The following is a 25,795-nucleotide window of genomic DNA, read 5'->3' on the forward strand; positions in this document are numbered from 1 at the left end:
GCCCATGCAGGCTGGTGACTCTTGTCCGAACAAATCAGCATGAAACTGACATTAACGTTTCAACAATAATTGAATAAGAAGAAACAGAAGGGAAAAAGAACACATAAGTATTTCTGTCTCTCTGTATCCACTGCCCAGGTTGTGATTAAATGCACAGTGGACTCTGAATAAATCAACTCTGACAAATAATCAGGCGTTATCACTGTGATATAGAAACAATAATGTAACGAGCAGAAAGAGAAGAACCAAAAAGGCATACATGGAATACAATCATGTCTGTCTGTGTGTCCACTGCCCAGGTGGTGATTGAAGGCATGGCGGGCAGCAAGAGCAGCAAGGACTACTCCTCCCACAAGGCCCGTGTCAGCCTGAGCACCCCTGTGCAGGGCTACAGCAACCTGGCCGTCAGTGTGGGACTGGACAGCAGCAGCTCTCAGCACCAGCTCAGCACCAAGCTGGTCATGGGAGACAAGAAAAACGTCATCACCACCAGCCTCATTGTGGCCAAACCCTTGACCCCACGTGACATTGACGTGGCCTTCAAGGCCCAGACTCCCTTCCGGGGCTATGGCTCCATGGGACTGACCTTCACCCACAAGCTGGACACAGGTCTCCGCACCAAGGTAGAGTACTATTGACACACTCAGAATATATATATATATATATATATATTACTTCTGTCCATGTGAAATCTTTCACAATTATCAAATCACGGCGTTGTGAATATTTCATATGGTGTGCAATGTGCGGATGCGTTTTCATGGAGCATGTCGGTTCTATCGTTAAGTGACTTTGGTCAGCTTACTTCTCTTATTCATACAATAGTTGTTTGAAAACAATTCAAGCCAGGCCAAAAGTCTATTCAATGGAATGCGCCTTGTTTAATCAGTTCCTGTTTCATTTAGTTCAGAAGAGGTGATTTTTTGTCAGCTGTTTGTATGAAAAAAGTCTGATGGCGGAACCGCAATAGTATCAATCAGTCAATTAACCACATCATGAGTTGTAATTAGTGACGTCTGTCATCTGGGAATTAAAATGAAAGGTGGTCTCAGACACGAAACCCATAATATTATGAGCCTCACCCCATGTCAGTTCTGAGCAGGCAATCAGCCACACTATGAGTTGTAATTAGTGATGTCTGTCATCAGGGAATTCAAGTGGAGGGTTGTCCCTACATAAGAAACCCATACAAACCCCACCCCATGTCAGTTCTGAGGAGAGTGTGCCTTGTCTCTCGCTTCCAGCTGGTGCTGTCCCTGCAGAAGGACCAGTGTGAGGTCAGCCTGACCGCCAAGAACCGTGGCACTGACGGGTCACGTGACCTGCAGGCTCAGCTGGACGTCAAGTCCAGCCTGCGCAAGATCAGCCTGAAGTCTCTGAGCGTCAGCGCCGTGCACAAAGATGACGGACGTCAGTTCTCCAACCAGGTGGACGTGAAGGTGAACAAGCAGGCCTACTCTTACCTCATGAACATGAAGGTGGACACGGGCAGCAGCACTGGAGACATCACCGTCACCTGGCCCAAGGAACAGGTAGGCGGCACCTGTCTTATTATTTTTTGAGTGACTCGTGTCAGGTGTTAGCATGCTTGAAAACATGACCTGAAAGGATATCAGACCTGTCGTCGTCTTGCACAGACAAAATATACTTCGTTTTATCACAAAGCTTGCAGGTTTTGGGGACTGCTGATTTCTTAACAGGGTCAAACTGAAGCATAATGCGATACAAAACAGTCTGATGAATGCAGTAAACAGAACATGCTTAACTATCCTGCAGCAGATTACAAACACGACAAAAGCATAAGCAGCAGTGACTTGAAATGGTGTCCCTTGTACATGGAGATAGTTACCACTCTTCATTGTTTATTACCACAAAAGATAATTCAGCGTGAAATGATAGGACGTGTCCACAACCTGACAACACAACACAGAACAACGGTACACAGCACAACACAACACAGAACAACACAACGCAACACAGCACAGAACAACGGTACACAGCACAACACAACACAGAACAACGGTACACAGCACAACACAACACAGAACAACACAACACAACACAACACAGAACAACGGTACACAGCACAACACAACACAGAACAACACAACACAACACAGAACAACGGTACACAACACAGAACAACGGTACACAGCACAACACAGAACAACGGTACACAGCACAGAACAACACAGAACAACGGTACACAGCACAGAACAACACAGAACAACGGTACACAGAACAACGGTACACAGCACAACACAACACAGAACAACGGTACACAACACAGAACAACGGTACACAGCACAGAACAACACAGAACAACGGTACACAGCACAGAACAACACAGAACAACGGTACACAGAACAACGGTACACAGCACAACACAGAACAACGGTACACAGCACAACACAACACAGAACAACGGTACACAACACAGAACAACGGTACACAACACAACACAACACAGAACAACGGTACACAGCACAACACAACACAGAACAACGGTACACAACACAGAACAACGGTACACAACACAGAACAACACAGAACAACGGTACACAGCACAACACAGCACAGCACAACACAACACAGAACAACGGTACACAACACAGAACAACGGTACACAACACAGAACAACACAACACAACACAACACAGAACAACGGTACACAACACAGAACAACACAGCACAGAACAACGGTACACAACACAGAACAACGGTACACAACACAGAACAACACAGAACAACGGTACACAACACAGAACAACACAGAACAACGGTACACAACACAGAACAACGGTACACAACACAGAACAACGGTACACAACACAGAACAACACAACACAGAACAACGGTACACAGCACAACACAACACAACACAACACAGAACAACGGTACACAGCACAACACAACACAACACAACACAGAACAACGGTACACAGCACAACACAACACAACACAACACAGAACAACGGTACACAACACAGAACAACGGTACACAACACAGAACAACGGTACACAACACAGAACAACGGTACACAACACAGAACAACACAACACAACACAACACAGAACAACACAACACAGAACAACGGTACACAACACAGAACAACACAACACAACACAGAACAACGGTACACAACACAGAACAACACAGCACAGAACAACGGTACACAACACAGAACAACGGTACACAACACAAAACAACGGTACACAGCACAGCCCTCCCACGCTGTTCCAAAAAGCATGCAGGTTCACCATTCCACGTGCATCAGGCTGTCCTTGACGTTGGTGGCGGATTTTCTGTTCTTTCAGATGAAGACGACATGGACCCACCTCCACACCCCCTCCGACCTGACCTCCTCCCTCACCACAGTCTGGGGGGCCGACAAGCGCGTGAAGGTTGACGTCACAGGTGCGCGTGCAGCAGGCTCTCTGAGCGGCTCCGTGGCTCTGCAGACCCCGTGGAGAAACGCCCGTGACTGGCGTGCTGAACTGAGCACTCAGTACGGAACTGGCAGGCTGCTGTCTTCTTCCTCCGTGAAGGTACACGTTGTGTGTGTGTGTGTGTGTGTGTGTGTGTGTGTGAGTCTGTCTCTATTTATCTGTCTGTATGTGTGCCTGTCTGTATCTGTGTACTTATAGGGAACTATCAATTGAACTATAAGCTATACCAATCAACGCATATCAAACCAGAAAAAAAAACCCGCTAAAGAGGGCGGTATGACCACAGGCACAAAACTATATCAGAACCCATACCTTAGATCACACTTTGCTTTCCTTTCATTTGTTCAGAACGAGAATCGTGAGGCCTTCACACACAACGTCATCCTGACCGCTGACGCCAGTAAAACTGACCTGGACTTCAGCATGACGTCACCTTGGACTGAGCCAATCAGCAGCAAGGTCAATGCCAAGTACGAGAGCTTCCCCATGTCTGCCAATGCTGAGGTGAGATTCTTTTACATTTATCGTATTTTTCCGTTTATATGAACCAGTATGGACACTGTTTTAACAGTAATCTCGTTTAAAAACTACTGGTCCAATTCATTGCGCCCAAAACTTACTCATTGTTTACTTCTTTGAACCACTCTGAGCGGCATGAAAATGAATCGTGAATCATGATCATTCACAGTATCAGTTGTGTTTATATTTAGTCTGTTACATAATGGAACTCGAACATCATTACTTTTCTCGTGCCATTTCAGTTTTCATGGGAACCACGCAAGAAGGTAACTGCTGAGGGCTCTGTTATCATCAACAACTGGGATGACCTTGACATCACCATGAGGGTCACGACCCCTGTACGAAGCGTGCGCAGTCTGGCAGCTCAAGTGAGCAGCAAGGCAGAGGGCAGCGAAGTGGTGAGTCAGCTCAACATGGATCTGGGCATGCGCAAGAACGTCATCCTGACCACGCGCGTGCAGCGTGACCTCAGTGGCGCGCGCGTGAAACTGAGCACGCCCTGGGATGAGCTGCGTGTTGTGGACACTGGTGTGGAGACCAGCATCCAGTCTGCAGCTGGCAAGGTCAAGGCTGACTTCAAGGCCGTGCCCGTCATTGGCCAGTATGAAGCTAGCGCCACCTGGAATGCTGAAGATGACCTCAATGCCCGGCTTCGTCTGGACACGCCCAGAGATGACTTCCCTTACCTCCAGGTGAGATGCTAATGAGACATGAAGCTCTTTGGTTTTGTGCTTTTGTTTGTGGAGAGGGAAGAGAAACATCCATGATTTGTGTAAGTTATATTTTCTTTGTTTCATGCACAAAAACGTCAATCATTTTATTCATTATCTTTCATATTAAGCACGCATTAAACACAACAACAACCGCAACAACAACAAAAGCGACCCATAAGGACGTGTGATATATTGAATTCATCTTTCTGATTATCTCCAGAATCGTTACATCACGAAACACTTAATGTTTGATCAAGGTTTAAACTATCACTGTCAGTTTTTCAGTCTTTTTCTTTTAGTTATGTGTTACTTATTATCCACACAATGCTGACCAGTCCACATATTTTCTCCTCTCCAAAACTGAACCATCTACAAATCATCACCAGTTTATACTTCACTGTCAGATCATCACCATTCTATACTTCACTGTCAGATCATCACCATTCTATACTTCACTGTCAGATCATCACCATTCTATACTTCACTGTTAGATCATCACCATTCTATACTTCACTGTCAGATCATCACCAGTTTATACTTCACTGTTAGATCATCACCAGTTTATACTTCACTGTCAGATCATCACCAGTTTATACTTCACTGTCCACAGATCGTGGCGTCCAGCAAGGACAAACGCCGTGTCCGTCAGTCCCGGGTGGAGCTGGAGTACTCCCCACGCCAGACGTACTCCCTGGACACCACCTACTCCTTTGACGTTCCTCTGGTGCTGGACGTCAACGTGGCTACTCCGCTGAGTGGCTATGAGTCCCTGAGTGCCTCCTTCAGACACAACATGCGTGACACCGCCATGGATGCTTCTGCTCAGGTCTGTGATGGGCTGTCATGTTGATCCACGTCTTAGCTTTCGTTTCCTGTGTGTTGTAGTGTTGATCCACGTCTTAGCTTTCGTTTCCTGGTGTGTTGTAGTGTTGATCCATGTCTTAGCTTTCGTTTCCTGGTGTGTTGTAGTGTTGATCCATGTCTCAGCTTTCGTTTCCTGGTGTGTTGTGGTGTTGATCCACGTCTTAGCTTTCGTTTCCTGGTGTGTTGTAGTGTTGATCCATGTCTCAGCTTTCGTTTCCTGGTGTGTTGTAGTGTTGATCCATGTCTCAGCTTTCGTTTCCTGTGTGTTGTAGTGTTGATCCATGTCTCAGCTTTCGTTTCCTGTGTGTTGTAGTGTTGATCCATGTCTTAGCTTTCGTTTCCTGGTGCGTTGTGGTGTTGATCCATGTCTTAACTTTCGTTTCCTGTGTGTTGTAGTGTTGATCCATGTCTTAGCTTTCGTTTCTTGGTGTGTTGTAGTGTTGATCCATGTCTTAGCTTTCGTTTCCTGTGTGTTGTGGTGTTGATCCATGTCTTAGCTTTCGTTTCCTGGTGCGTTGTGGTGTTGATCCATGTCTTAGCTTTCGTTTCCTGTGTGTTGTGGTGTTGATCCATGTCTTAGCTTTCGTTTCCTGTGTGTTGTGGTGTTGATCCAAGCTTTCCTTGTGGAATTTGTTTGTGGTTCAGTTGAGAACAATTATCATACGTAACTTTTGTCTTTCTTATTTCATTTTAACAGAAGGGTTTCCAAGCCATACATCATTTTTTGATCATTCTTATTCTTAAGATGGTCAGCCATTACAAAATCAGACCTGCACTATTTTGTGTGAACACAATGTCTGGTACATGATAAAACAATAAGCACGCAAGAAAAGATAATAATAATATAAAAAAGAAACAATCAAATTACTCGGCACAGACTATTTTTTTTTCTCTCTGTGTCCATGTCTGTGTACCATAACGAGATATGTTTGTATCCAATGATTATGATTTTTTTTTAGCTTCTATGATAATAAAGTCAAACATAAACCACATATTAGTCTGAACCACACATTGCAAATGATAAATTGATTTCAGTCTAGAAGAAGATCAAAAGTAAATTACTTTTTTTTTCAGGTGATCTACACCAATGACAAAGCAATCAAGGCGACGGCCATGATGGACTGGTCACGTGGTTTGGACAGCAGCGTCACTGTGACCACCCCCTTCAGCGGCTGGGAGAAGAGCTCTGCCATCCTGCGTCACGAGGGAGAATGGAACGACTTCAACAGCCTTGCTGACGTCAGTGTGGCTGGACAAGGACTGACCAGCAGCCTGAAATTCCTGCACAAGATGAAGACTGAGGGTCAGCTGTCCATCAGCACACCCTGGGCAGGGTGGGAACAGGTGAGCAGCGCTCTGCACTCTGTCCTTTGATCGGCAAAAATAGTCGGTGTAAATATTACTGTTATGGGAATGTGTGGAAAGTCGGCTAAATCAGAGAGACTATTCTAACATGTACTTAAAGGTACTTTCATTCAGTAACTAATTTCCACCTGTTTTTCTTTATAGTTGTGACAATGAATGTTTTGCTTCATCAGTCATTCAACATAGAGATCTGTATGAAAACATGGTCTGACCATTGTGCATGCAGATCGAGGCTGCCATTTCCCGTAAAGGAGACCTGAGCAACCTGCGGGGAACAGCCACCATGGTCTACAGTGGCCAGAAGATGGAAGCCAACGTGGTGAACAAGTGGAACTCCCGCAAGGCACGTCTGGTGGCTTCCCTGTCCACTCCCTACACCCAGGACATCAAGCTCAACTTTGAACAGTCAGCTGACCTGCAGACCGAGGCTTCCCTCAGCTATGGCCGTGAGTACAGTGTGGACACTTCCAGCAGTGCTGTCTTCAACAGCAGAGAGGTCAGTGCCTCCACCAGCATCAAGTACCGTGTGGGAGGTCCTCGTCATCTGGTCACCGCCTCCTTTGCCAAGGTGGGCTCCCTTCAGGACCTGGCCCTCACGGCCTCCACCAGTCTGGACAAACAGGAGGTCAGCCTGACGGCGGAACTCAACACCGTGCGGGACATCAAGGCTGCTGTGGCTCTGCGAACACCCTTCAGCCAGTTTGAGAGTCTGGGCGCCTCCTTCCAGCACAGCGGGGATTTGAACCAGATGACAACAGAAGCCAACGTGCAATACATGACCGACAAAAACGTCAATGGGAAGTTGGAGCTGGCCATCCCAAGCCTGAACCAAATCAGCATCCGCGGCACCTTCACCTCTCCCCTAAGTGGACTGGAACGCAGTGTGGTGTCCCTTTCTCACACCGCTGGTCCCAAAATGTGCACTGGTTCCTTTAACCTGGAGACGACCATCGCCGACTTTGGCTCGCTGGATGCCTCCTATCAGAGGACCGGACACGTGAACAACATGAAGGCTGAATCCCACGTGACCTACAACAGCCAATCCCTGTTGGATGTCAACCTGGCCCACAGACTGTCCTCGGACAGACTGCAATCTTCACTGCGCGTGCTGACCTCTGTACTCCCAGAGCTGAACATCGATGTCAACCACCAAGGTGACATCCATCGTTTCACCACCAAGGCCTCAGCCTCCGCTGGTGAAGACAAAGTGTCTTCAGACACACAGTGGTCCATGAGCGAGGACAACATGGATCTGAGCCAGGCCCTCTCCTCCAACGTCCAGGGTGAAGCCAACAAAGCCGCCATCGTCCTGTCCAGAGTGGGACCGCTCACTGACGTCACACTGCAGCTGTCGGGCAACGTCAACGCTGACAAGGCCAAGGTCGTTGGTCGGCTGGCCACTGTCCGTGACCTCTCTGCTTCCCTGGAAGTAGAGTCACCTTTTGATGGGTACCGCCAGCTGGGAGCCAGCTTCCAGAAGACAGGAGATTCCAGCGATCTGTCTGTCACCGCTGCTGCTAACGTGGAGCGTCAGAAGATTGAAGTGGTCAGCAAGTACAACCAGGACAACCAAGTCAAGGGCTCCATTGAAATCACCACTCCCTTCCGTGGCTACAAGCAGATGGGAGCTGCTTTCAACTATGGTGGAGAGACAGCCATGATTTCAGGAAATCTGCAGAACGACAAAATTGAAGCCACCGGCCGATTTGTTAACGATGACATCACTGAAGGCAACGTTGAAATCATGACACCCTTTGCTGGATACAAGCAGATGGGAGCCTCTTTCAACTATGGCGGCAACAGCATCACAGCCACTGCCAACGTACAGAATGAGAAGGTGGAGGCCATCGCCAAGTACGACACTGATGGTGACATCACAGGATCCGTGGAAGTAATGACACCTTTCACAGGATACACCCAACTGGGAGGTCAGTTCCGCTACGCTGGAGACATGAGTGACGTCACCATGGTCACCAGTCTAAACGTCGAGGACATCAAGATGGAGGTCACAGCCAAGTTTAACAAGGGCCAGGACGTGACAGGATCTGTGGAGATGATCACTCCGTTCATCGCTTACCGCACCATGGGCAGCTCTTTCGCCCTGACCGGGGACATGGAAGCTATCCAGCAGGGAGGAGACCTCAGCCTGCTGCTGGCTGCTCACCTCATGCAGGACAAGGTAGAGGCTAGAGCCGCCTTCAGCAACAGGAAGGCTCTCTCTGGCTCCGTCACCATGGCCACACCGTTTGAGGGATTCAACCAGGTGGGCGCCACCTTCAAACACACAGGTGGTGCTGACAACTTCAACACGGAGGGACAAGTCACCTACATGGATGGCCAGACGATCTCTGGAAAGGTGAGGAGCTGGAATTAACTGTCTGTCTTGAGCTTTATGACATTTTTAAAATTTTTTTTATTATTGATATTCATGATCCCTGTTCTTTCTTTAAAGCCGTTAATGAAGGTGCATAACGTCTGTTTCTTCTTCTTCTTCCTTCATGGGCTACGACTCCCACGTTCACTGGCATACACGGGTGGGCTTTTACGTGCATGACGTGTTTACCCCCACAGTGTGGGCAGTTTTCGGGGAGGGGAGGGGAGGGGGTAAATAGCTACAACTATAAACATAGTAATTAACATTCACAATGCAGAAAACAGGAAATGAATCAATGATTTCATTAGTTTTTAATTCTATCTATTGTTTTTTGTTTTTGTTTTTATTATAGAAGATCTAAACTGATGGAGGGTTGTCTTCTGTTATTTTCCCTATAAACATGACAGACATTTGATAAAAGTAAAAATCGAATCACCCTGAATACCCAAGTGATTGTTCTACAGGTGAGCCACTACAACTACCGCCTGAGACGCATTGAGACCAGTGCCGAGCTGAGAACTCCCTTCACCAACTGGGGGCTGACCAAGCTGAGCTACAAACACGCCGGCAACACCAACAAGTTTGAATGCAACGCTAAGCTGGAGTGTGGCCGTGGGCATCAACACACTGCGGACCTGAAGGTCAGTTACTTACAGGGAATTCCCCAAAACTGCCACAGGATAAATAGCTATTTTGCTTCGTTGGTGTGACCGGTTGTATAAATGACGTTCCACTTGATCATTCATTGACATTAGCCTCTGTATCAAACTGCTTGAAGAACATAGCGTAATGGCACATAATGCATGTGAAAGCGTTTTTGTCAGTGTAAACGATCATTCTGATAATTACAGAACGAAGATAACTGACAATCATTATTTAGAACATAATACAGAACTTTCGGACAATTATAGCACAAAGATAACTGACAATCATTATTTAGAAAAAAATGCAGCACTTTCGGAAAATTATAGATTGAAGATGACTGACAATCGTTGTTAAAAAGATAATAATACAGCAATTTTGTGACTTTCGAGACAGAGTTTCTATCTTACCTAGCAGTTCTCACACCGTTGATTCAGCAAAAAGTTCACCAGACAATTTTGTGTCTTGTCTGCATGATGCAAGGAACCTGTTGTCCTTGTCAAAATGTAAAATTCTGACCAGTAAACATAACCTCCCAATCAGCCATACCACTACAGAGAAAAGAAATCATTTGATACAAGTGATAGTCAGTCGTGTTCGACTAAGGCCATCAAAACAGCAGAGGAGGTAACTGTTGTCTGGACTATCTTGGCTAGAATTTGATCATTGTGGAGAGTGTCTTGCCCAAGTTACACCCCCACTTTCTCGGCCAAGAGGGTTTTAGGACAGTCGACACTGGAATGGTTCCCAAAGGCCAACTAGCCCCCAAGGCTGCAGCACTAAGAGCCAGTGCAATTTTGCCTCCTAGTTTGAGAGTCATAGCCCTTCACAAAAGACTAAGCTGTAAATGGTTTCCCATTGCAGTGGAGAAACACTGATACAAGCACACACATACCAGTCACATCACTCCGTTCAACGTGACTCGCGACCTCTTCCAGGTGGACCTGCGCAGAGACCAGAACGTGCAGCTGACCGTGAAGACGCCGTACGACGGGTTCCGCATGACTGAACTGATCCACAGCCTCTCCCACAGCGACAGCAGTGTGCAGTGGAGCGGAGCCGTGACCTATGGACAGGCACAGCGTGCCAGCAGCCAGCTGACCGTGTCCTATCCGGACGATCGCTTCAGCTCTCGCTTTGACCTTCAGACGCCCTTCACCTCTGACCTCACTGCCACTTTCGACCACCAGGGCACGTCCACTTCTTTCACCAGGAAACAGGTGGGTGGTGTTGGTGTGTTCATGGCATGGCATGGTAGACCCATCTTCATGGCATTTGTTTCAGAAATTTAATGGTCGACATAAATCTCACTCAGTATGCTAGTATAAATCTGATTCAGTATGCCAGTCCTGATGTTGACAGTGACACTTCTCGGCACTCGTTACGGGTATCTTTTGTGTTTTTGTGTATTTATGTATTCATTTGTTTGTTTATTTATTTATTCATTTATTTATTTACTCATTCATTCACTCTTTCATTCATTCATTTTTTTGTTCTGTTTTTTGCTTTATTGATAATGGTACTGAAAATTCCTGGTTATGCTGCTCAATCGGTATTGTATTTCAAACCATAAACTTATCCCCTCTTCTAAAGCATCACAAGTTCTAAAGGCAACTGGTCAACCAACTAACTAGTTGCCTATCTAAAACAGTCTATAGCCTGACACTGTTTTTGACGTCTGTGTGCAGACCATCAAGTACGGAGAGCAGTTCCAGTACTCTGACGACCTGGAGTTCCAGCTCAATGACAGTCCCCTGCTGCTGGTGAACGAGGTCATCACTTACTCCTATGGCGACGTCAGCAAGACCCAGTCTGTGTACCTCCGTCGTGAGGGACCATGGAGTGACGTCACTCTGGCAGCCAAAGGAGCGCTGAATGGTCAGGAGGCCACTGTGGATGCCGCTTTCAAGAACGAGTTTGGCAGAATGGAAGGCAGTGTCAAGATCAACACTCCTTTGGAAGGCTACAGGTAAAGGAGTCTTTAATCAAGATTCATTAGCTTCAACGTTAAGGAATAGGAGAGCTGGTTGAAATAATATCAGTACTCATTCTCTTCAGTCTAGTCTCTTCATGTAACTTCCATCGATAAAAATGGACTCATAGATATTCTTCAACTGAATTGTATATTATGATAGCGAAAATAGAAAGTGAAAAAGGGGGTGTAAAGAGAGAGAGAGAGAGAGAGAGAGAGAGAGAGAGAGAGAGAGAGAGAGAGAGAGAGAGAGAGAGATGTACAGAGGGGCAGGGACGGAAGGAGGCTTTGATGAAGAAAAGAAAGAACAACAGTATCAATCTATTTTTAGTCACTCTACTGACGCCATGACTACCCTCCCAGTATCAGTCTATTCCTTTCCAAGCTACACACACCAAGACTATCCTCCCAGTCCCAGTCTATTCCTTTCCAAGCTACACACACCAAGACTATCCTCCCAGTCTGAATCTATTTTTTTTACAAGCTACACACACCATGACTTTCTTCTCAGTCCCAATCTATTTCTTTCCAAGCTACACACATTATTATATCCCCCACCCCACCCCCCAGTCCCAATCTATGTCTTTCCAAATCACACACACACACACACACACACACACACACACACACACACACACACACACACCGTGACAATGCTCCCAGTCCAACACCCATCTGCCTGTGGTGTTCCCAGTGACGTGGGCGCCAGCTTCCAACACATCGGAGAGCTGAGCAGCACGTTCAACACGGAGGCCAAGGTGGAGTACACAGACGGACAGGAAGTGGCGGGCAAGCTGGACTTCATGCGTGCCAGCTGGCGCCGTCTGGAGGTGACTGCTGAGCTGACCACGCCCTTTGAGGACTGGACACAGACACGTGCTGAGTACAGGCACAACGCTGACAATGGTGAGGCTGGACAGGAGTCAGTGGTCACTGTTATTGACATGTAGAGGGGTCAGTGGTCACTGTTATTGACGTGTAGAGGGGTCAGTGGTCACTGTTATTGACGTGTAGAGGGGTCAGTGGTCACTGTTATTGACGTGTAGAGGGGTTAGTGGTCACTGTTATTGACGTGTAGAGGGGTCAGTGGTCACTGTTGTTGTCGTGTACATTGGTCAGTGTTCACTGTTATTGACGTGTAGAGGGGTCAGTTCACTGTTATTGACGTGTAGAGGGGTCAGTGTTCACTGTTATGGACATGTACACTGGTCAGTGTTCTGTTATTGTCATGTACATGGGGCAGTGTTCACTGTTATTGACATGTGCAGGAATCAGTGTTCACTGTTATATAAATATGTTAATGTCTATTGTTACTGTCATCTATACGATTAAGTGTTCACTGTTATGTCCATGTACAGCAGTGAGTGTTCACTGTTATTGTCATGTACATGACTTCATGTTCACTGTGATTGTCGTGTGCATGAGCCAGTGTTCACTGTTATTGTCATATACAGGACTTAATGTTCACTGTTACATAATAAGGGCGACTTGTTGCAGGTGTGTACTAAACCAGTCCATGCTGTTTGGTAACAAGTGATAACAGGAATAACAAAAGTGCTTATGTCAGCAGCAGAAACAGTAGCAGCAGTAACATTAATGGCTGTGCTAGTAATATCAGTTATAGAAGTAGTATCTGCAGCATTAGCAGTGGCAGCTGAAGATGTGCCTTTATAATGTGACTGATGTTAATATTGCCATCAGTGTGCCATCGTCATCATCATCATCATCATAGTCATCGTGGTTATTATCTTTATCAGATGGATTCACCTGCTATGCCACTGCCAACTACATGGATGACGAACGCCTGTCTGGTGACCTCCGTGTGACGTCATCCCCTAACCCGGAAGTGACGCTGACTGTCCAGACTCCATGGAGCAAGTGGGAAAAGATGTCTGCCACTGGCTCCTATCAGAATGATGGCTGGGACAAGAAGGAGGTCAGTGATGAGTTCCGTGTTCTTTACGTCATTGGCTGGTTTCGTTTAGAGAGAGAGAGAGAGAGAGAGAGAGAGAGAGAGAGAGAGAGAGAGAGAGAGAAGAAGAAGAAGAAGAAGACGAAGAAAGGTAAAAGAAGAAAGAAAGACAAGGGGAAGTTTCAGCTTAAACTCCAAGGTGACGTCAAAATGTTCGGACTGACCCACAGATACATTTATGATAGAAAAAAAGAGAGTAAAAAACCAAGTAAAACGAAGCAAGCAGATGCCGGACTTAGTCAGACCATAAGAAAGGGAGTCAGACCATAAGAAAGGGAGTCAGACCATAAGAAAGGGAGTCAGACCATAAGAAAGGGAGTCAGACCATAAGAAAGGTTAGAAAGAAGTAAACAAACGGAGCAAATAATACACAAATAAACGAAGGAATAAACGAAATAAGAAATATACAAACACAGTAACATTATGTTGTTGGTTTTCTCCTTATGCTTTGACTTGTCATCATTGTTGTAACTGTCCACAGTCACTAACTCCTCTCCCCCATTCTCTCTCCCAGGTATCCAGCAAGCTGGACCTCGGCCAGGGCCATGTCTACACCCTGCAGTCCTCCCTCTCTGGCTCCAGCTCCATCACCGCTCGTCTGACCACGCCCCACGCTGACTGGCACACCCTGGAGGCACGCGCCAGCCACGAGGGCAGCCTGCAGGACTTCAAGAGCTCCGCCTACCTCAGCACCCCTCTTCTGGACGCCGTCAGGGCCTCGGCCAGTCTCAGCTACCGTTCGCCTTTCGACCTGACCGCTGCCGGCTCCGTGGACACGCCCTTTGACAGCGTGAAGGACTGGAAGATGGAGGTGATGGGATGTCAGAGAGAGAGAGAGAGAGAGAGAGAGAGATAGAAAGAGAGAGAGAGAGAGAGAAGGGGGGGAGAGAGAGGGGGGAGAGAGGGGGGGAGAGATAGAGAGGGAGAGAGAGAGAGAGAGAGAGAGAGAGAACACTGAAATGTTTAATGTCATTAGCTGAAAAGCTCTGGTGACAAATAAGTACAAATCAGAACAAAATGATGGAAAATAGATGAAATGGAACAGAAATGTGGAAATAAACACAAACAGAAACAAAACAGAATTGAAACAACATAAACTAACAAGAGATTTGCGGCACATTGGCACTTTGTCATTAGCTAAAAAGCACATGTGACAGGGGGTAATTCGCATTTTTTCAGTCGTTCATCTCCAAGGTTTGGACAGTACACAGAAAACAAAGTACAGATAAATCATATAATGAATATTTACGCATGTAACATCGATATACATCATATCAATACGAACACGTCAAATAATTCCAATGTCGAGATTGACCATCCAAAGAGAGAGACAGGGAGACAGAGGGAGAGAGAGACAGAGACAGAGACACACAGAGAGAGAGAGAGAGAGAGAGAGAGAGAGAAGGACTTTAAGATGGAGGTGATGAGATGTCAGTCTTCTGTGCTTAATTGGAGGTCACGGAGAGTCAGAGACAGACAGACAGAGATGGAGAGACATACAGAGACAAAGAGAGACAGAGAGATGACTTATGCAGAGAGACAGAGAGATGACTTATGCAGAGAGACAGACAGAGTCAGAGACAGACAGACAGAGATGGAGAGACATACAGAGACAAAGAGAGACAGAGAGATGACTTATGCAGAGAGACAGACAGAGTCAGAGACAGACAGACAGAGATGGGGAGACATACAGAGACAAAGAGAGACAGAGAGATGACTTATGCAGAGAGACAACGGGGGAGGGACATAGATAGATAGAACGATAGATATAGAGAGAGTGAGACAGAGAAAGAGAGAGACAGAGAGTGTGTGAAATAGTTACAGAGACACACACACACACAGAAAGAGGTTTGAGAATAAATGAATGAGTGAAAGTGAAACACGGGATGTAGTTGGGAGGTACATCAGCTAGTTTGTATTCCGATGATGATAACAACAATGTTAATAATATCATAATGATAACGATGATAATAACAATGTATGATTGTGAGTCGTGTCCGACTATGACCATCAGAACAACAGACTATCTGTCCTGACTATCTGGGCTAGGATTTGATTCCAGTGGACAGTTTCTTGCCCAAGCTACATCCCCACTCTCTCAGCCAAGAGGGTTTTAGGAAAGTCGGTGTTGGGATGGTTCCCACAGGCCAACTAGCCCTCAAGGCTGCAGCACAAAGAGCCAGTGCAGTCTTGCCTCCTAGTTGGAGAGTCATAATCCTTCACAAAAGATTAAGCTGAAAATGACTTCCCATTATAATGGAGAAACCATTGATCATACAGCTCTCACTTTGCTGTTGGACCAAATGTAAGCTGATGTCAATATGTGGTATAAGCTTAGCTTTGAGCTGGATAAGAATATAAAAAATGAATAATGACAATAATGATAATGATAATAATAATGGTTATTGTGAGTTTTTTTAAGTCTTTCCTGATGTCCCATCCACAGGTGGTGAACGGGGAACGCGGCTCTCAGAAAACAAGTCACGTGATCTTGGGCTGGTCAGGTGACCAGGAGATCGTCATGGACGGCACGTGGCGCCATGACAACAGCTGGTACGAGCGCCAGCTGCACACAGACGTCAGTCTGAGCACCCCTTTCCAGGCACTGCGCAGAACCAGCTGGGTCCTGGAGCATCATGGTTCCCAGGACAAATATGAACACAAGGTGAGAGGAACAGGGAGTGGGTGTGAGCAGATCCTGGCAACACGTGTAGTGTTTTCTGACTGTTCATCTAGACAGCAAACAGGGAAATAATGTGTTTGTGCAAAGCACAGGCACACTGCAAAACGAAGTCAAATATCCTACTTTTTAAGTATTATACTGTTTTAGTTTTTGAGCGTCTGATGTAACTTTTTGTTGAAGCGCATTTGTCTTTAGCTAATTTAATCAGTTACCCAGTGAAAACAATGCGTCAGCCTGAGAGGTTTTTTTTTTTTTTTTTCTAACAATTTCCATTGTTTCTTTTTTTTCGGATTTTATATCATTCAGATTGTTTGTCAGTCACTCAACTAGCCAATCAGCTAATCAGCGAGTTATTCGTTTCGGCAATCTTTTCAGCCTTTTAAGTATTGATATTTTCTTCTCTTTTTCATACTTTGTAATCAGTTATGTAGTCGTTCATGTTAGTTTATCATTACTTGGTTATGAGTGACTGGGTCATTTATAAGGCAGCCGGTAAGATAATCAGTGGGTGAACTGGATTCTTTAAACGAACAGTGGCTCCACCAGTGTTTCTCCACGTGAGAGCAATGTGCTGACACTCAGCCTTCCACACAGATGACGGGCAGTCTGAACGGAGACAAGCTGGTGGACCTTGACATCTCCACCCTGACCGGTGACCTTCCCCAGGTGACCGTGACCCTGGCCGAGCCCCACCCCATGCAGTACTCCCTGGCTCGCACTAACGAGGGCGCTGAGCTCGGCCTGGACTGGGACCGTAACGACCCCAACAGCAACCTGCGGGTCACCTCCCGCTTCACTGACTCCTCAGACTCCAACGGCCTTCAGCATGACCTCGACCTCAAGGTCAGTGGAACAGGGTTAACTGCTTACCCATGTTCAAAGTTTAGATCAGTTTGTTTGGTTCATACAAAACCCATGTACACATACATCTATCCCACTTTATCTCCTTATTCGTAATTCAAAGATTCTGTTTACGATTGTCTGAAGTTGACATGCATTCGTTTACATAACACCTTTACATGATTCTAAGTAAGCATATTCCTTTAAAATAAAATGTATTGCTGAATATTATGAGAGACTACGTCGTTTTAAGTACATTCTATAAGAATACATATTTTACTGTTTAAATTCAGCGCCAATTATTTCCCTCCTCATGCCTCATGGGAACAACATACATTTCATTCCACACCCTCGTTCACACTGCACAGATTGACATTAGTTTACAGCTGGGCCGACAGCAAAGTGACAGCTGTACTATCAATGGTTTCTCAATTTCAATAGGAATCATTTCCAGCCTAGTCTTTTGTGAAGGACTATGACTCTACAAACCAGAAGGCAAAATTACACTGGCTGTCAGTGCTGCAGCCTCGGGGGCTAGTTGGCCTTTAGGAACCACCCTAACGCCGACTGTCCGAAAACCCTCGTGGCCGAGTGGGGCAAGACACTCTCCATTGTAATCAAATTCTAGCCAGATAGTCAGGATAGCAGTTACCTCCTCTACTGTTCTGATGGAACAGTCGAACAGGACTGACTGTCATACATACATGACACTGTGCAGGTGGTACACCCTTCACGCACAGTGGGAGCCAAGTACAACCTTCAGGCCAGCTCCATGAACGCCGCCAGCCAGGGCGAGCTCTACTGGGGCAGGGGAAGCAACCGCAGAGTGTTCTACACCCTGGACTTCAACGACCTCAGCCGTCGCTCCAGCACGAGCTACGACGGCAAGGTGAAGGTCGGAGTGTTCTCACGCGCAGTGCAGGTGAGCGGATCCGTGACCCGGAGCGCCTGGTTACGTGCGATGGACGCCACGTTCCACTGGGACGCTGACCGTGACCAGAGCAAACAGGTGTCCCTGCAGACCAAGTGGACCCCTGGCGAGAAGAACAAGGCCGACCTCACCCTCAGTCTCCCTGCCATCAACCAGGTCTGGAAATCGTATATATTATGTCACTGGCTTTCTGAATCCTGTTCATCGTTGGTTCTTTGTTTTCCTTCATGTGGACTTCATTTATTTCCCTTACATGATATCGTACTTTGCTGTTCACACACACACACACACACACACACACACACACACACACACACACACACACACACACACACACACACACACTGTTTTCTTGATATTCGTGCACTGTATTTCTGATAATACACCCAATTCAGTAGGATGAAAGTTAACTGTTCCAAACATTCTTTCATAAATGCATTCTTACCTGTCCATTCTCCGTCATTGTTGAAAACAAAGCGTAGAAAAACAACAGCAACGAGAAAAAAGCATGCAGTAAAGTAATTCGTATGAAAAAAGATGGCCTCAGTCCAGTGCTATAAATAGACTGTTCACGTGGTGTGACAGGAAGTGCGTGTGCAAAGCGAGGTGGCCGTGAACCAAGGGAAGACACTCCTGGACGCCACCACGGCCCTGTCCTACTCCCAGGACTCCAGCAAGGTGCTGACCTTCACCTCCAAGCTGCAGGACACCGCAGGGGCCTGGGACAACGGCAGCAACTACACCCTTCACCTTACCTTGACCCACCCCCACACTGACCTCGACGTGTCCATGACCTCTCACCTTGGAGCCACCGAGGACCGCTATTCGGCTGCTGTGGACACGTGGTACCTGACCGCCCGCCGCCAGCGCAAGAACATGGCTTTGAGAGGAGAGATCGACCAGCTGCGTCGGCAACTGACAGTGGAGGTAATGCTTGGCCAACGGTGATGGTTTGAGGGTCTGGGTGAGGGTGGATATTTGGGAAGATTGGGTACATTTTCTTCTCACATATCGCATTATGTGATCTAGGCTTGAAAAACATTCTCAGATTATTTGAACAATTTGCTGAAAAATACTCTGCGAAAAACAGTCTGCGTCAGAGTATATCAAAATAACTTGGAGTAAAATACTCTCGCAATTTACTAAATATTTGTAGACAAATATTTAGTCACACAGTATGCCAAATGTTTGTTGCATGATGAAGATCGTAATCTACTCAATGCTTTCCGTTAAATTAGCCTTTTTCTTTTTTATTTGTACACAAATTGTAATCAAGCGATTCCATATACTGCTCCTGAATTTCTAGGCCTTGGACAAACGGCATCGATCAGCATCACTTTTCTCTTTTGTTGGCATGCAGTTCATACCAGAGCTGTCCTGAATACACAGTCTGTATAGTTATCAGCGAAAGCCTTTTTCAGCTCTTATTTCAGTATTTTTCTGATAAAAAAGGATACCTATTTTTCCTGGTAATAAATTGTTCACACTCCATACCAAAAGTCCATCTGTTCTCAAAGGAAAAGATGTGACAGACATTGTCCCAGTCCATGGACTCAGACGTCAGCGGTGAGGTGAGACAAAGCTGTGCACTTTGCTGACAGATGGTGAGCCCGGTGAAGAAGATGACGATGAAGGGACAGGTGAAGAGCGTGGAGCCTTACTCCATCAGTCTCACCAACAGCTATGACGATGACCGCGTCACCCAGTCTGACGTCACCCTGGACACCAACAAACGGTCCTTCAGCCTCAAGACCAACTATGATCCCGGTAAGTCGCTATGGCTTATCTTCACACACGGCAATACAGTGTTTTGTTATATCAAATTATTGTAACATGCAATGCGTGTCCTGCAATTAACACAAGAAACGACAGATTATTTCATTATCTACGTTAAGATTTTGAAAACCATTGTCATTCACATTCACAAGCAAGTCTTCAACCCCCCCCCCCCCCCCCCCCCAATGCCATGTGCAGTAGCGGGAGGTATAAATAGCATGATCTGAGTCATTGTCTGAAAACAGAAATGTAATGGCACTCACTGTTTTGAGCTTTGGCAGTTATGCTTCCAATCTTCGGGTTTATTGCTGATGGGCATGTAACATCGACACACATCATATCAATACAAATAGATACTAAAGTAGATAGAAATCATGAAATAATTATTTATGCCTCAACATCAAAACCCATCATATCAATACGAACACATTATATCATTACAATGTCGAGATTGACCATTCAAATGTAGAGGGACAGAGAGATGTCAGATAGAGGCACAGCGTCCACACAGTCCTCAGCCCCTCTCCTACCCATGGTTACAGAACACCCAGAACGCAGCCTGGTCCTCAAGGCTTTCTACGTCAACGACACTGCCATCAAGGCGGAAGTCTACCGGGACCACGTGACTGACGTCATCACTGACGCTCTCCTGGCTCTCCGTCTGAACACCTCCACCCTCCTCCACTCCCGTCTGCACTGGCGTTCTGCCTTCCTGGCTGACCTGCAGGTAACGTGACTCTCCAGCGATCCACTGTTGGGCTGTTTCTGACCACTGTGGACCTTTACAATGCTTCTGAAGTATGGAAGAGGACAGCGGCAAGGAAAACACTAGATGTATACACGCCAGATAAGCAGGCCTAATGTTTTACTTTAATGTGTCTTGAATGACAAAATTGGATCAAGCATTGTGTCTCCGCTTTTTATAAAATATTTCGAAATACTAGATGAGCTGATGCTCCTTAGTGTAGTATCTATCGGTGCTGTTTTGTCGAGGATGTGGTATCACTTTCACTTTCGTTATGGCGTGAACATCATGAGCGTGACTAAAACAAAATCATTCTGGTACAGAAACAAGCCTAAAAACAAGCAAACCAGCACAGCAGACCCATTCATGTTTTACGCCGGCCATCTTCCTGTGACAATGTCCCCACCACCACCTGACCGTCTCTGTCCTACAGGAATACAGCGTGGCCAAGCTCAGCTACTGTGCGTCCCGCAGCAAGCAGACCCTGAAGACCGTCAATGACGCCGTGCGTGATGAGCTGGCCGCCAGGTATTCCCGCAGCGCAGCAGCTCTGGCCGAGGACCTCACTCCTCTGATGGACCTTCTGAACAACGAGATGGACGAGTTGGCTTCCCAGCTGCAGACCCTGAGACGTCAGCTGAACCGTTTCTACCGCCGTCACCCGTTCCTGAAGAGCATGGGCAGTGCTGTGTCTGACCGCTACCTGGCCTTGCAGTGAGTGATGGGGGGCTTGGACAGGGGGCTGGGGGCTTGGACAGGGGGCTGAGGGCCTGGACAGGGGGCTGAGGGCTTGGACAGGGGGCTGGGGGCTTGGACAGGGGGCTGGGGGCTTGGACAGGGGGCTGGGGCTTGGACAGGGGGCTGGGGATTGGACAGGGGGCTGGGGGCTTGGACAGGGGGCTGGGGGCTTGGACAGGGGGTTGGGGATTGGACAGGGGGCTGGGGATTGGACAGGGTGCTGGGGATTGGACAGGGGGCTGGGGATTGGACAGGGGGCTGGGGATTGGACAGGGGGTTGGGGATTGGACAGGGGGCTGGGGATTGGACAGGGGGCTGAGGATTGGACAGGGGGCTGAGGATTGGACAGGGGGCTGGGGGCATGGACAGGGGGCTGGGACCTAGGGAGGACTGGGGCTGACACTTTGTTCTGCGCTGTTTTTCCTTCACCATAATCATTTATCATTTGTCGTACGTCGTGCATACAATACTTGTAAGGGGAAAACCCCAATCATTGATTGAAATTTTGCAGGTCTCACGAAATGATAGTGGTAAAAATTATCACTTAGTCGGATTCGGCATGTTATTTGATATTTCTGTGATGTACGCTGAACTTTCTTACCATCATAGTTGGCAGACTGTTACAAAGCACAAAAGGTTCATATTAAAAACTAAATCGTTGTTGTATGAATTGTGTTCCTGCATCACTGAACAGAAAAATACAGACATAAAGGTAATAACAATAACCGGTGATATACCAAATATGTTGCTCACCAGAACCAGGTAGTGACCACAGTAACAATATCAGAAATCATTCAGAAGAAAAATCCACATTCATAAAATACCAGACAGCTTGCACCTGAAACACGCAGTCTACACTCAGACCAAGTGTGTTTACAGGCAATATACTGAGTCAAACAGTTGTCACGTAAAACAGTCTATACTCAGACCCTGTGTGTTTGCAGGCAATACATTGATAGCATGTCAAACAGCTGTCACTTAAGACACACAGTCTATACTCAGACCCTGTGTGTTTGCAGGCAATACATTGATAGCATGTCAAACAGCCGTCACTTAAGACACACAGTCTATACTCAGGCCCTGTGTGTTTGCAGGCAATACATCGGCGAGATGTCGGACAGCTACCAGCAGAAAGTAGACGCCATCAGCCAGCAGATGAAGGAAGCTGTGCAGACCATGACACAGTACCCTGTGGGGCAGTACTACCAACAGTCCGTCAACTCTCTGCTGCAGGAGTTTGAGGTAACTCACTCACTGCTTCAAACCCCGGCTGTCTTGAAAACAACGCTCATGTTCAATGCCTTGTTCTGAAGTTCCAAGATCAGAAAAAAGATTATCATTATTATTTTTATCTGAGGAATATGCTGATGCGATTATTCATGACCATGCTTTTTTTTTTTTTTTTTTTTTTTTTTTTTTTTTTACAAACTGCCTGACATGTTTCTTAACTGATGATGTAAACAATGACGTGACGTGATGCTGACATCACTGGTCACGTGGCTGGTACTGATGACGAGGTGTGTGTTCCAGGAGCTGATTGACAGTGGAGTGGCCCGCCTTACAAAGGCAGTGGTCTCCCTGGACAGCTACCTTCTGGCCGCCAGACAGCACAGGATCCGCTTCTCTAACACTGTGTCAGGTAGGTTACCCCACACACACCGACCCCCAGCACCCCCACCCCCACCCCCCGTGCTTACAGCTGCCTGTGTGGGGGCGGGGCCTGTCACTATCACACAAAACTCCTTGCAAACGGCACTGGCATTCACCACGGTAGATAACTATCCAGACATGCATTGAGTGATTACTAAATTCTCCTTGTTTTGTTGTTGTTGTTGTTGTTGTTGTACTTCTTCTTCTTCTTCTTCTTCTTCTTCTTCTTCTCTTTCCTTCCTCCTCCCCCCTCTGTTCTAACTTCTCTTCGCTTTTCTTAATCCTTCTCCTAATACTTCTCCTCCTCCTCTTCCATTTTCTCCTTATTTACTCCTCCTCCTTTTCTTTTACAACTCAACAACCACCACGTGTTTTATTTTCTGCTAGGATACGCATCACACATTACAAAGCACGCATTGAAATCAGCTGCGTTGTAGGTGAACAGCGTGACGACGTGCTGTGTGCAGAGGCAATGCAGAACCTCACCCAGCACCCCTACATCCAGTCCCTGGACGTCACTCCATACATCCGGGCTGCCAGCAACAAACTGAGCGCACTGCGCGTGCCTGAGCAGTACACTGCTGTCATCTACGATGCATCCGCTCGTGCGAATGAGGTCCTGTCTGACGTTCTGAACATGGAGTCGATGAAACGTGTCAAAGCCATGTCCAATGAGGTTTACCAACAGGTAAGTCAAATAACACGAAATGGGACGGGATTGGTGTTTTCCGACAAACCACAGACACATTCTCAGAACTTCCAACAGAAAATCATACCTGTAAAATATGGAAACATTCTGCTATGATTAAAACGACACTAATCAGTTTATGCCTGTTGTTAATTTCAGGATAGAACTGATCATCTCGTATTTTTTCAATAGCGTCCAAAATTTGATAATTCCATTTTCAAATCATTTGTTATCGATTGTTCAATGAGCTCAAGATTAAAAATGTTCAGAGACGCAGCAGTCCAAAACTGTGTAATAACAACCATTTTCAAATAGTTTTGACAATGTTCCTTCCATAAATCCTGCCTGATCAATCACTTACCAAGTACGATTAAATAACACTGGCCATTGGACTTACCGAATGCTGCGTGGTCCTTCTGTAACTCCGTTCCAAATCATTCACTTACTAAAATGATTGATTAACACTGGCCATGCAATTTATCGAAGCTGTGTGGTCCTTCTATAACGTCTGCCTAATAATCACTTACCAAAATACGATTGATTATCACTGATTCGTCGAATGCTGCGTGGTCCCTCTATAACGTCTGTCTAATCAATCACTTACCAAATATAATCAATTAACACTGACCATGCAATATATCGAAAGCTGTGTGATCCTTCTATAGCGTCTGTCTAATCAATCACTTACCAAATATGATCAATTAACACTGAACATGCAATATATCGATAGCTGTGTGGTCATTCTATAACGTCTGTCTAATCAATCACTTACTAAAAATGATTGATTAACACTGAACATGCAATAAATCGAAAGCTGTGTGGTCCTTCTATAGCGTCTGTCTAATCAATCACTTGACAAATATGATCAATTAACACTGACTATGCAATATATCGAAAGCTGTGTGGTCCTTCTATAACGTCTGTCTAATCAATCACTTGACAAATATGATCAATTAACACTGACCATGGAATATATCGAAAGCTGTGTGGTCCTTCTATAACGTCTGTCTAATCAATCACTTGACAAATATGATCAATTAACACTGACCATGGAATATATCGAAAGCTGTGTGGTCCTTCTATAACGTCTGTCTAATCAATCACTTGACAAATAGATCAATTAACACTGACCATGCAATATATCGAAAGCTGTGTGGTGCAGGGTGTGTGGGCCTACAACTACTGGCAGATGGAGGAGAACCTGGAGAAACATCTCCACAGCATCGCCACACTGCTGAAGGAAATCATCGAGGAAGAACTGGAAATTTACGCACGTCACTTCCGCTTCCTGCAGAAGAGTCACGTGACTGTGTGGGATCCTGAGCACGGGGAGATCCAGGCTGAGATCCACCTGCCTGTTGCCATGGAAACACTGGACTCCATGCCGGATATGACGCCGTTGGTGACGAAGTACAACGAGGTCATGAACTCTGTTCCTGACATGGACACCGTGCAGTACTTCTACGATCATGTGAGTGGGACCCACGCTTGTTTCCCTTTAATGGTCAGCAGTTTTAGTGGTTATATTTCTGTGGTGTTGTAGCTTTTTCTGCTTGGTACTTCGATTTCACGTGCTTTTTGTTGTTGTAGTTTTAGAACAAGAGGGCATTTTTGTGTCCTTTCCTACAAGTAACGAAATCAGTTGTCTTGAAGCACAGATGAGTTACCACGGTGAAGTTTTCAATGTTTCAGCTCAAAGAAGAACCAAAGAAGAGTCAGAGCAGAATGCGTTCTACTGCTCCACACAGCGCTCGAATGAGATGGTCTGGATTTTAGTCTACTGAATGGAAAGACTATACTACCGAAGTTATGTGGGTGCCTGACGCAGAGAAAATGCTTCACACCACTCCAGTGTAATAATACAGTCAACAAT

At 46.2% G+C, this 25,795-nt stretch overlaps 1 protein-coding gene across 1 annotated transcript in view; it reads left to right on the forward strand.

Moving 5' to 3' along the window:
* LOC143302119 (uncharacterized) overlaps nt 1–25,795 on the forward strand; it is a 46,634-nt gene that overhangs the window by 19,112 nt on the left and 1,727 nt on the right. Inside the window, exons 25-49 of the mRNA XM_076616665.1 lie at nt 300–623; nt 1,245–1,532; nt 3,319–3,549; nt 3,799–3,954; nt 4,212–4,661; nt 5,293–5,508; nt 6,621–6,890; nt 7,138–9,267; nt 9,750–9,926; nt 10,866–11,147; nt 11,616–11,896; nt 12,594–12,805; nt 13,657–13,835; nt 14,386–14,682; nt 16,318–16,536; nt 17,149–17,397; nt 18,113–18,481; nt 18,911–19,252; nt 19,927–20,092; nt 20,644–20,828; nt 21,280–21,560; nt 22,679–22,826; nt 23,115–23,223; nt 23,702–23,922; nt 25,085–25,393. Of these exons, the coding sequence (XP_076472780.1) occupies nt 300–623; nt 1,245–1,532; nt 3,319–3,549; nt 3,799–3,954; nt 4,212–4,661; nt 5,293–5,508; nt 6,621–6,890; nt 7,138–9,267; nt 9,750–9,926; nt 10,866–11,147; nt 11,616–11,896; nt 12,594–12,805; nt 13,657–13,835; nt 14,386–14,682; nt 16,318–16,536; nt 17,149–17,397; nt 18,113–18,481; nt 18,911–19,252; nt 19,927–20,092; nt 20,644–20,828; nt 21,280–21,560; nt 22,679–22,826; nt 23,115–23,223; nt 23,702–23,922; nt 25,085–25,393 (8,091 nt within the window). The remainder of the gene's footprint in view (nt 1–299; nt 624–1,244; nt 1,533–3,318; nt 3,550–3,798; nt 3,955–4,211; nt 4,662–5,292; nt 5,509–6,620; nt 6,891–7,137; nt 9,268–9,749; nt 9,927–10,865; nt 11,148–11,615; nt 11,897–12,593; nt 12,806–13,656; nt 13,836–14,385; nt 14,683–16,317; nt 16,537–17,148; nt 17,398–18,112; nt 18,482–18,910; nt 19,253–19,926; nt 20,093–20,643; nt 20,829–21,279; nt 21,561–22,678; nt 22,827–23,114; nt 23,224–23,701; nt 23,923–25,084; nt 25,394–25,795) is intronic.

This window comes from Babylonia areolata, chromosome 28 (assembly GCF_041734735.1).
Source record: "Babylonia areolata isolate BAREFJ2019XMU chromosome 28, ASM4173473v1, whole genome shotgun sequence".
Lineage (NCBI taxonomy): Eukaryota > Metazoa > Mollusca > Gastropoda > Neogastropoda > Buccinidae > Babylonia > Babylonia areolata.